The 12693-nt window shown below is 39.0% G+C and overlaps 1 protein-coding gene across 5 annotated transcripts in view; it reads left to right on the plus strand.

The window, feature by feature from the left end:
• Positions 1 to 12693, plus strand: part of SPATA13 (spermatogenesis associated 13) — a 160891-nt gene that overhangs the window by 124508 nt on the left and 23690 nt on the right. For 2 of the 5 annotated variants that reach the window (XM_074860017.1, XM_074860018.1), the window contains exons 3-4: positions 3738 to 4100; positions 7188 to 7332. In XM_074860017.1, coding sequence (XP_074716118.1) covers positions 3738 to 4100; positions 7188 to 7332 — 508 coding nt within the window. Of the gene's footprint in view, positions 1 to 1427; positions 1537 to 3737; positions 4101 to 7187; positions 7333 to 12693 lie in introns of those variants that run through there. The other 3 variants (XM_074860020.1, XM_074860021.1, XM_074860019.1) reach the window with 3 other exon arrangements.

A 12693-nucleotide genomic window follows, 5' to 3' on the forward strand; every position in this document is an offset into this window, starting at 1 on the left:
CACTTGTTTGGGGCCTCAACTCGGTTGCCTGAACATAAGCACCCAGTGCTGCTGGAGGTGCCCTGACTGGTTCCCCTCATCTCCGGGGTCTTGCTTCTGGATGGCCCAGGCCTCCTGTAGGTCCTGTGTCATACTTGCATGATGCATGGTACATGGAGATATTTTAGATCCCTTAGGACATTTGAAATGGCTCTTGCGTGTCTATGTTCAGGCAACAAAATTTCACCCCAGATTTCTACAGGCTACGATGACAGCTTTAATGACTAGCTAACATACAGACACCTCTACTGCAGACATCAAAATTTAGATGTGGGAGTCTAGAGCTGAATCCCACCCTAAAAGTGACATACTACATGGGAACAATAGCAAATAAAAGTGTAGCCTGGATCAAAGTAAATGTTCATTCTAAATGGTTGTATTTGTAGCTATGGTACTGTCAGGAAAAAAGAAAATGATTGAAATAAAACAATTTAACTAATATGCTGTCATAGAAATTCAACTGTCCAGATAAAACTAATTCATTTGCATCACTATAAATAAGTAGAGTAGTTTGTGCTTGGAGTCTCAGAAAAAAACCTAACTGAGGATACCATCTAAAAGACAAGATGAATAATCTTGATTGCTAACATTGGTGATCCTGTGCTGTTGCTAAACCAGCGGGTGTGAATTTCAGAAAATACAGTGCAGGTTCATCTTAGACCTTTAAATCTCAGAAATCTTAAAATTTCTTGGAATTTTTGACCAACACTTATAACGTATGAGTCAGTGCATGGCATTTTGATTTTCATCCTATATGAAGTGCCATGTATATCTGTCTATAGATGTTACCAATAATAATTGTATAACATAACCCCGATTTCACTTATCAAGAGAAGGTCATTTGAGGTCAGTGGTGCTGCATCAATATAAAGTCAGTGACAGGTGGAACAAAATTGTTTCCTCAGATTTTTTTCATTGATGTCTAAGAATCACACCTATGTTTAAGTGACTGCAATACTGGAGCCTATGAGTTGTGTGCTGGATATTTTATTCCTACTAGTAAACGGTCACTTGTTCAGGTTCTGCTCGAGTAGGTCACTGAGAATAAGGAATGTGAGGTAATTAGTCTAGTTTCCTCTTATTTTTGCTATGAGAGGGTTACGTTTTCTGTTTTGTAAGTATTCTTCAATGCGGTTTATAGATCTAAGCCTAAAAATACTTGTCTCCTTCAGCATTGTTTATTGCACAGCTGAGATTAATCTGGCTGTCATTCGGATCACCACTGTAGGTGGAGTGCTGCTGAAGGAGAGCAGTCCTCTCTTTGCAAATGTTACTGTTCAAGATAAGGGTGTAAAAAGCAGATTAGATGACGACATGTGACGTGTCCTTCCCTCAGTCTAAAAGTACAGGATCATGGGATGAACTTTGCCTGACTGGTTACACAGAGAGTGTGCTCACATTTGTAGCTCTGCAAAACAAAAATATAAAATGACTCTCATGAGCTCCTTTCTCAGTCACTGTATATGTGGAGACCCTTTACCTGTGTCTGATTCTGAGGTAAGAACCTTATTTAACCTGTGATTTTTCTGCTCTGACCTCGGAGGGGCTGTGTTTAAGGAACGGCTTCACTGAAGCTGTATTGGTGCACCAGCCAGGGAGTCACTCTCTACTGAATTGCTTGTACTATTAAAACTGGTCCTGTGCTACAAGCTGCAGAGAAGCTGAAGTATGCTTGAGTGACAGGTGTGACGCCATAGAAATCAGAATTTATGCAAGTGCTCTATTTAAAACGAATTTCATGCTCTAAGCGAAATAATTGAATGTATAGCAATGTATGACGATCATTTTTCATACCTTAATTGCAGTAATCATGTTAAAATGCTGACTGTTTAATAACTCTGCCTACTAGCTAAAGTGCTTTCATACAGTGAAATTTCTCTTAAGCTTTCTTTCAAACAAAAAGAGAAATCTGCCCACTGTATCAGGTGGCCTTCTAAAAAGGCTCATCAGAGTTCTACTAGCCTGGTTGTAAAATGGTAGGTGGAGAAGAAGGTGACAGAATGTAAGTCCTCTTTCACAGGCATCATTGTAAAGGGCTGATTCTGGGCTGCATGTTTGCTTTGAATATGCAATACCTGAAATGCCTTCATCTGGTCTGAAACAGATGAACAAAATGTAACCAGAGACAGACAAAATTATGCCTCTCTGTTTTGGGATACTTATTAGCTTTGAACATTGTCAGAAATGCACTTAGGTAGTTTAAAGATATCCTAATAAAGAGGTAGGCTGATTTTTTACAAAAAAAGTTCAGAATTAGTTCATTATTTGTATGAGAACTTGGGGCAGGGTTCACTTGCACAGCAGTGCTTTAGAGTTTGTCATTTACTCCATCAGGCGTTCATGCAAGCTGCCACCCAGCCCAGAAATACTCATCTTCCTTTCTCTGTTTCTTTTCTGTTCTTTATAGAGGAGCCAGAAAAAGCCAAGGAAACACTGAGAAGTTGGAAAATTGAGAGAAAAGTGAACATAAATTTTTATGTGCAGGTGTTTTGCTGGAAAAGTTTATAGCAGTATTACTCCAAATGCATTGAAATCCTTAAAAATGTTCCCTCTAACAAGTATTTCAGTTGAGGTTATTTTATTTCCAAACTTGTAGTACCAGTGCAATTATGATACCTGTAGGCAATAACCTCCAGGAGCCAGATGTACTGTTAAATAGGAACAACATGCTAATTTTCCAAGCTTCCTCTTCTAAGAACATCAATTTTTCCTTTATATGTGTAACAATGTATCTTTGGTCCTAGTCCATATGACTATAACCTCTCTAAGTATATAGCAATTAGCTCCTCCCTTCCAAACTGTATGAGCTCGCTTACCCAGTTCGCACATGGCTTCACAATCTCTAGATCTGACCCAAGTGAGAATGGGGGAGCAAGTAGTAGGAGGGAGCACAACTGCCCATTTTGGTATCTGCTTACACTTAATGTGGGATCAGCAAGCAGTCAAACTGCAGCCTTACTGTTTATTTTCATCACTGAATAGAGCTAAAGCAGAGGAATATCATAGAGTCACAGAATGGTTTGGGTTGGAAGGGACCTTTGAAGATCATCTAGTCCAACCCCCTGCCATGGGCAGGGACACCTTCCACCAGACCAGGTTGCTCAAAGCCCCGTCCAACCTGACCTTGAACACTTCCAGGGAGGGGGCATCCACAACTTCTCTGGGTAACCTGTTCCAGTATTTCACCACCCTCATCATAAAAAAATTTCTTATGTCCAGCCTAAGCCTACTCTCTTTCAGTTTAAAGTTGGTGCCCCTTGTCCTGTCACTACAGGCCTTGATAAACAGTCCAGAAACACAGCATGCTGGTTGAATTATTTTTACTGATGTTACATGTAACATCCTACTTCTGCACAGGAACAAGTCCTGGGAGTGCCAGTGCTGTCTTTCCAAGGCATCATTCAGTGAATTCGGTGTTTGTGATAGGTCCTGTCTGTACTGCTGAGGTAATAGGCGAGTTTTTAGTGTTATTAGTCATGTTTGTGTAAGAGGTGCTGATGGCTGGGTTTACCTTACTCAGCACAAGCATCATGATGTCTTTCTTTTGCAAGTTACTCTGTTCCTGAACTGTCAGTTGCATTTGTTGTATTTATGGTAACTCTTTAGCAATGTTAAGTTGATCTGCCATATGAAAAATTCACAAATGATTAACTGTCGGAAAATTCTGTGCCTTATTTGACTTGTTCACATTTAAAAAGGTTGTTTCTGATGATCACTGGAAGAGGTCCCCATCCCAGGATGAAGGAAAGGCAGACGCACAAAAGGTCACACCCAGGAGATGGGGCTCTGGAAAAAGATCTCGGCCCAGACCTCTCTCAGACTATGGCCAAATGTCGATCAGAAGTTTCTCTATACCAGAAGATGCAGTTGCAGTGGAGTCTCAGAAGACAGACTGCACAGATGGAGAAAATCCGCCAGGACTGGCTTCTGTCGGGTCTGGGATCCAAAGCAATACAGTAGGCTACCACAGAGGGCGGAAAAGAAGACCCATCTCTGTAATAGGTGGGGTCAATTTCTATGGAAGCGGTCCGGCAGAAGATATAGAAGGTCTGCTGACACAAGTAAGATAAGAGATGTGCTCTCTGCAAACTGCAAAAGACCTTTTCACTTCCTTGTCTCTATCTTCAGCCTAGAAAATAGAATGGATGCTTCCTTCTCTTCCTTCCCTTTTGTCAAGCTGACATCGTGTACTTACAATTCTGCTTTCCTGGTCACTAATTACTTTGTCTTGTTGTTAAAAAAACAAAACAGCATGGAATAAAACTGGTACTGACTTTGGGATAATCTTTTCCATATTGTAAATTAACTTTATTTCTTTCTTGGAATGGTTATTATGTCTCATACTGGTATATAAGAGCTCATTTGTGTGTAATACAGCTGTGTGTTTAGTCTCCTTACAGGGTGTAGGGCTGAGGAACAGAGGAGTACAAACAAATGTGATAATAACACATTATTTATTGATCATTTCAAATTCTCCAAAAACAGGCCTGTTCAAAACCTGTGGCATTAGCTGTGGGGTTAAAAATCTTGGTATTGGCATACTTTAATGAGGACATTGCTTAAGAAAATTGGTAATAAATTGAGGAATTATTGAAATAAAGAAAGAATCTAAGAAAACTGTCAATATGAATAAAATGTCTGTTTACCTACTACTAAACTGACCTGATGATACATATGTAGGAAGCCTGTAAGAAAATAGCATGTGGTTGAGTTAGCACTTGAGCAGTACCTATATACTATTTGTCATCTCTGTAGGCTTAGATAAGAGAGTGAGAAATAAAAAGTTCTGAAAGGTAAAGATAGCTGCTTTTTCCCTGGAGGTAGTACTGAGTGGGTACAATGTGTAGAAGAACTTACTGTCGTGTTGGTAGTGGTGGCCCTGTTTTGCAGTTGGTTACAGAGTTTCAGGCTAATCAGGTGTTTTTCATTTTCCAAAAAAGCAGGAGGACTCCTTACCTAAAGCAATTGTCAAGCTGATAAAGCAACAGAAAAAAAGAATAGTATTTACATCCTCAAAAATGTGATTCTAGGGGTTATTAATGGAATTTGAATCCTCTTAATCTTTCTCATGCCACTCGATCTCCTGCTGGGAAGTTTAGTGGTACTCCCCTGACTGAAATCAAATGCTGAAACAATGGCATGATTTTAAGTCTCTTGTGAAAAGCAATTTTTAACATGCATACTGTTACTGTATATTGCACATTTTTTCTTCGTAATTCCCTGATGAAAAAATGCATCTTGAAGCAGAACTCCCAATTGAAACCAATGAATTTTTACCCAGGCAAAGACCATAGTTTCAAACCATATGTAATTGGTATATTTTACAATTAATTTTATCACTACTTAGCTTGGAGGAAAAAAAAAAGAGGAAAATTATTGTTATAAATTCTAGGCCATCTTACTCAAGAATAATAGATGGATTTAAAGGGATAGTAAGTATTGGCAACCCAAGTAACCCTTGCTGTACCACAGAATTGATTTAACACTCTCCAGGCCCTTCATTTACTGGTGAAAACAAATTGATTTATCTTCAAACCTTGCTTGCATCAGTTTATTAATGAAGGAACACGCATCAAGGCAGCTATTTGAGTTGACTCTTTCTGCACTCTGATGCTGCCTTGAGGGCTGGTCGGGGTTAAATGAGCACATGGCTGAGTCACCATGGTCAAGACCAAACTATAGAGCATTCCCAGTCAGGGCACGTTTTAAACCCAACTGATGACCTTCCTAGGCCAGCCACTGAGTAAAAGCACATCCTTGTCTATCCAGGGAAGGGATCTGGACTGAAGCCTTACAAGAAAATTTTAGTTGCCCAGAAATAAATAGCTTTGTTACTTAAGCAGCCAGTTATTTGCATATAGTGATTGCCATCACTTCTGTTAGCTGTTTGATGCAATATGTTGGACTTACTCTTTGTGGTGTTATTCAGTGATAGGATCCTGGTATATTGCTAAAGCACTGAGGAAATGAGGTTTAAAGATGAGGTTGTAGTTAAATCATATTCAATACACATTGAGGTTTTTGGCAGTCACATTAGAAAGTAAATTTGTAGCTGGAATGTAAAGGACTAATGAATCAGGGAAACATGCTAGAAGTATTTTATGTGGGGCTTTCAAAGACTGATCTTCACATTGGTGGTTTTTTTTCTTAAAAGCTTTGAAAACCCATTGTAATATTTGGAAAGTATAATGCTAATTCCTTCTTTGTTGTGTTTTCTTTTGGTCTGACATCTTAGGTGTGAGAAAAGGTTTTCAAACAATACTAAATCATTGGTTTCATAACAGAGTGTCAAGAGATAGTTCATTAAAAAACCATCTCTGATGTTTCAGATTACTTGATAGAAGGGCCTATGAACAGTAACAACTGAAAGATAACAGAAGATCTAAAGATGAGTTTCTCTGAAGTTCATGTGCTGAGGTCTGGCTGTTTAGTGTTGAATGTTCATGCAAGGTCATTCAGCCTGGCTAGTGTGGAGTTGTTCAGGGACGACATAAAATTAGACTCAATTTGCAAATAAAACAGGGGTAGGTTCTCTAATCATAATTAAGCAAATTAATGATTTAACTAAAGAAAATGGCTCCTAGATAATGCTACCAGTAAACTTAATATTACCTCTTTTTAATGAGACTCCTGGGAACTTCAGAGCAAAGGATCATTTAGACAATTATTTTTGTCTTGTAAAATATGTTTATTTTACTTAAAAACAATACATTTATTTGAAGAAAGCAAACATCCCAGGAAATGAACACAACTTCCAGCCGTAGCATTTCTGGTGATTCTTTCGCCTTGGGTTTTCCTTCAGATGTGTGTTTACAATGCCAGCTGGCATTGCGCAGGCTGTTCTCAGAGCAGTTAGATCCCAGAGCATTTGGGCACAGGGTATTACAAATTGAAAACTATGGAGCATGTCCGATCATAACAGAAGGTTAAAGAGTTTTTAATGTAGCAGAGAACTGTAACGTAATAAAATATTTTCTGTGGTGCTGGTGGATATGGTATGCAGTGTTTAAGCAACTTCAAAGTAGGGGATTTTACTGCCCCTGTAATTAGCTGGACTATCTGAAGAAACCTTACTTCATACCTGAGTTTTGCTCAGTTGGACTTACTGGTAGCTTTGCTAATACTGGATTTTCCTGTTTTCTCTGTAGCCTGTTACACGGCCACCCGTTCCGGCACACCAGGTACCCCCTTACAAAGCTGTTTCAGCCAGGTTCCGGCCGCTCACCTTTTCACAAAGTACCCCCATTGGCCTGGACAGGGTTGGACGAAGGCGGCAGATGAGAACGTCTAATGGTAAGATGTCTTTTTAACTTTCTAGACCTCAACTTCATACCCCAGGTTGGTCAGGAGGTAGATTGTAGTGTGGAACACAAAAGGGTGCAAACCAACTCAATGACAAAGTAGTACCCAACTAAGTTGCTTTGTCTTCCAAGTTTCTCATTAGTAGCTGCTGTGTTCATTTAAAATTTGTTTTTTACATCTACTGTTTGACATTGCTATGGTTTATTCTTCTGTACCACTTACACTCCTGTATTTTCTACTCTCTACTTACATACTTGCTTGAAGATAATAATAGAATATGAGGGAAGTAAGATCTAATATGCTTGAGTTCATACCCAAACCATAGCCACAGCACACATGCATTTTTAATTTTCTGTTTGCCATGCATTCAGCTTAACTACCTAGATAGGCAAGCCTTAAATAAATGGCTTAAATAATAGGGTTAAATAATAGGCTTTTATGGTTCTAAGCTAAGTTTTAGCTGCAATGATGTCCAAATTCTGCTCAAAAAATCCCTCAGATGCAGATTACTTTATATAAGAATGTGTTAAAACTACATTTTCTGGTCATCAATAGAGCATGACAGTTTTCTTCAGGAGGTGATCTGCAAGGAACAGACTTGAGAATTTCTATCTAACTATAGCAATGAGATACATTATGTATACTATATTAGTATTTTCCTTTTAATTTATATTGTAGTGAAATATTTGGAACTACTTTAAAACCATGTCTGGAGTGTGTCCTTGCCGTATATATCTTAGTATACTTAAAGATGTAGATTAGACATCAGGGTAAGCTAGACACCTAATGCTGGGACCCATGCTGAGATTATGCGGTATATCAGTCACTGATTCCAGAAGGACCACTCACAGAATAACAGGTTTGCCATGAACTAGTTTTGAAAAAAAAGAGACTCTCTAAGTATCTAAGTATCACAGAGTAAGAATTCTACTTTTAGTTATCCTTTCCATTTCATGTTTGGAAACCACATGAAATAATATTAATTACCTAGACAACTGCCTGAGAGTAATATCTTTCCAGGTATTTAGCTTTTGAATAACTGGTATCTTAAACATAAGCATCAGGATGACAAATAGACAAAGCAAGATTTCTGCCACTTTTTAAGACAATGAAGGCAAAGCAATATTGATTATGCTAGATGTGACTTTTATGACTCATTACAACAAACAGAGAAGTTGAGCAGAAAAAGATTCTGAAATCAAAGACTTGAAGGCAACTGGGGAGTATCAAGGACTTCACAGTTTGAGAGCAGTTGCAAAGATCTGTTAAGTAGCTCCAGCAGAAAATAATAAAGTGACTAGTGTCACATATTCTGATCTCTTTCCTTTTTCTCTTAAATTCACAAGGCATTTCCTTGTCTTTGAACATGTGAGAGTTTTTTGTTTGCTCATGTACAGTGAAATTTGATAGCACAAAAGCCCTTTATTATAGAAAGAAATTCTAAACCCAAGCACTGAAAACCAATGGTATCTTAGTTACTTACTAAAGCCTAATACACTGCATGACTACTTTTATAACAATGGGAGATAGAATTGGAGATGTAAATTTTTAGAAAAACAGCTGTTACAAGACAGTAAATCATCATAGTGTAGGAGACAGAATAACAACCAGCTAACATGTAAGGAAAACTTCCCTTGAGACTTATATTGCTACTCTTGTGCTTAAAGGGTTACAAGTTTTAAATTATGTTGAAGAGGTTTCCTGTTTATTACAGTAGGGCAATTTTTATAAGTATCTTAAACACACGTTTTTTGCATATTGTGATGTGGGACTTGAATTTGGATAAATTAATTGGTGAACTCCTTTAGATAGGCCCAGCTCTAAGCAGGTGGAGTGGAATTCAGCTGTAGTTTAAGTCAACTGAATTCAGTCTAAATGTAGGTTAAACATAAGAGTTAAATATTAAACATCCATTACAGGCAGTGGAGGACTAGGGTTTGATTCAGTTACCCAGCCGAGGGTCCAGTGCGGTGTGAAATACCTGACATCTGTCTGCAGCTGGCAGATATCACAAAGGACCTATGGGAGACCTATTCCTTTCTTCAGTGCCAGCTGGAGGCCAGCAGGATATCCAAAATACTTAAAATGGCGCTAAGTATCTCCATTTAAACAACTGAACCATTGCAGTCAATGAAGGTTAGAGTAGGAACAGCCTTTGTATGAGATGGATTGCTCTCTCAGCTCTTTTAATTGTGACCAATACCTGCTGGTTCATTCAAATGTGGATTCCAGCATTTAGATTAATAAATTTAAATGTCTTTAATTCAAGTAGTGTCCTCTCCTGGATGTTTGCCTACAATGTTAAACTACTGTCAAGCTTTTCCCAGTTCATCAAGGTTGGGTAACTGAGTAGGTTTCAGCCTGTGTGGAGCACAGCTCAGGAACTGAGGTACAAACAAACTGACTGTTGAGGAGAGGAGATTTTCAGGTTCTCCATTCCTATCACTGATCAAATAAACAAACCCCACCCCAAATATCATAGAAATGAACAAACAGAAGTTATTAATCACTCCTCGAGAGAAAACAGTTCCCTGCTTGCTACCATCTCCGTGCTACCCTGTCCTTGCTTGCCCACCCCAAAAGTGTGAGGATGTAAGTAGGATAATATGCAGGAAATGAAAATTCCCAGGTTACTACACTGAGTGCCATATTTGTGTTTACCAGGAGGTGGGTGGAATATGTCTGATGCTGCAAGCAGCTCCATGGTGGTTGCTGTATTCTGTGGCCACAGTGCCTGAAAAGCTCAGGGAGGCAGAAAGACTCATGGACAGGACCTGAAGGGGCATGATGAAATCTGCTACTGCAGGCTAAGCAGTTCCAGTGTTGCTGGGGACAGAAAAGCCTCTGGACCAGAGGGTGATCTCTATGTGATACTTTGAAGGATGGGACTCTTAACTGATGGGAAAAGGTAAAAACTATGCTGGTGGATAATGGGATTGTTAGTCGTGTAGGTAGCTGGGCTTGATGATGCAGACAGGACCTAGCAGTGTTTTGGAAGCAGCTGGTGCATCAGGTGAAGTACCTGGGCTGTTGTGTAGAGACTATGGAGGGGAGGTGACAGCTGTGGGGCAGGTGGGTGCCAGGGAGAGTGTGATGAACAGGAGGTGAGCACTGGAGACAAAATTGAAGCTCTCAGGTAGAAACAAAAAAACCAGGAGCCCAATGGTAAAATTGTGCAAAGTATTGCCAATATCATGCTCAGTATCAGACACAGAGGCCTTTTTTACCTCCAGGCACCTTCATGCAGAAAGTTGTATTAAAAAGAGGGAGATTTAGATTATTTATGAACCGAGGAATGTTTGAAATAAAAAGATCCTTTGTTTTCTAAACCAGAACAAAAGCAGACTGCTGACATGCAAATCAAGAGATTATGGAGGAGTTTCTAAACAAAAGTATTAGGGGAAAGCTGGCAAGGTGAAATAATATACAGTATAGGACAGCACGTCCTTTACAGGCTATGTCAATGATCATTGCATCCTCAAAGGATGGGGCAGAAGCTGACAAAACTCAAGCAAGGAATAGTCAGGAACAGTTGGACAAATGTTGTTTAAAGAGGATTTAGAAAGACAGGCAACCCTTCCAGTAATAGTGAAAGTTTAAAAAGTAAGATGGAGAAATAAACATATTTTTAAAAAAGCTAAATGGCATATGTCAGAAACTTGGTTGAAGGAAGATAACCAGTGGAGCATAACCAGCATACCACCGTCGTGCAAGCTGTATAGGAATAACAGAAAAGATTGTACCAGTGAAAAAGAGGGTCTCTAATGTATTAAAGAAAATCTAAGAGCCAAATCAGATAAACAAATTGACTGTATCTTCAAGTGTCACAGGATCCGTGGACTGGAATGTCATGCTTGAATGGGAAAAAGTATAGGGACAGGATTAAATGATGAACTACCTGAGATCACCAGGATGGTGATAGTAAATGTGACAAATCAAGGAAACCAGAGAGGTTTCAAGGACAGCAAGCACAGTCATAAAAGGAGACTTAAACTGCTGTTCTGTGGGTTGAGAGTTGTAATGGGGCACAGTGCAGTATTTTTAGGTGCACCATAAATAACTCCTTGGTGCAGCTAATCAGGAGACCTACAGAAAGGGAGACAATTCTTGAACCACTCATGAGGTGTGCACAGGATCACACATAAGAGCTACTCTGTAAGGGCGGGATGTGTCTCGTTATAGACTTCTAAGCTAAGCCAGGTGACCTTGACTGGAAGAAACAGGTAGTTTAGCGTGCTGTTCATTAACTAAATACAGACAGATAATGAATCTTGCCCTCTGTGTCCATAATGCACTCTGAGCCAATATCCTTGCAGGGGTGAGAAGAGTAAAAAAATCCAATACAGTATGTGTTTTAATTTAAAAGAGGGAAAGCAAATAAAAGTGAGAAGTCATTCATGTAACAAAGGAATTTAGAGGAACAGAAAAAAGTGTTGAATGCTTGCAGGCAGCACACAGAGTGTTCAAGGACAGCATATTAGATACTTAGAGCAAATTCATGTCACCTGTCACAACAAAATTTGGGAACACCAGAAAACGGTTCTGTCATTAAACACAGAGGAAAAGAATGTATCAGAAGAAAAAGAAAAAAAAGACATCCTTCAAATTGTTTAATTGTATCCACATAGCAAAAAAACCCTCTAGCAATTTTCATGTAAAGCTACAGGAATGTAGAAATAATTTGCTGAAGATATAAAACCTACATCCTTTTTGAAAAATATGAGAACCTGGCAGACTACCAGATAGTTTGTAGGCCTTGTAAGTGGCTGAGAAATAAAACCTGAGCTCAAATCAGGATCTGTCTCAAAATGTCAGTAAAAGTTTTAGAGTTAACAAAATGAATAGTAACAAATTGCCAGAACCAAGAGATTTAAGAATGAAATTGCTGAGCTACTGCCTCAGCATGGAATTTGTTCCTCAAAAATTGCCTCAGTACAAGGAAGAAAGCAGCGAGGGGATAACCATTTATAAAGAAGTATCAGAAGGGATCCACTGAGCAGTAGACCAGTAAGTCTGACGTAATAGTACATAAAATATATAAAGAATATATTTAGGATTTAGAAACTATAATGGACTGATGGACCCTTATAATGAAGAAAAATCCATGTGCCCTTTGTAGAGGAAAGCCGTGCCCCACAAATGGTTTATGTTTTCTGAAAAAAATCACTGAGGATGTGACCAAGGGGATTCAGTAGGTATAGGCTACTTGGATCTCCAGAAGACCTCTGACAAGATCTCTTACAGATGTCTCTTAATAGAGGCCTGGGATAAGAGGGAAGATCCTCCCATGCTTTAATAAGTGAGTAAGCCCTAAGTAACAGTGGAGGAAGGTGGTCGGTTTTCTTAAGGAGA

The sequence above is a fragment of the Strix uralensis genome, chromosome 2 (genome assembly GCF_047716275.1).
Source record: "Strix uralensis isolate ZFMK-TIS-50842 chromosome 2, bStrUra1, whole genome shotgun sequence".
Lineage (NCBI taxonomy): Eukaryota > Metazoa > Chordata > Aves > Strigiformes > Strigidae > Strix > Strix uralensis.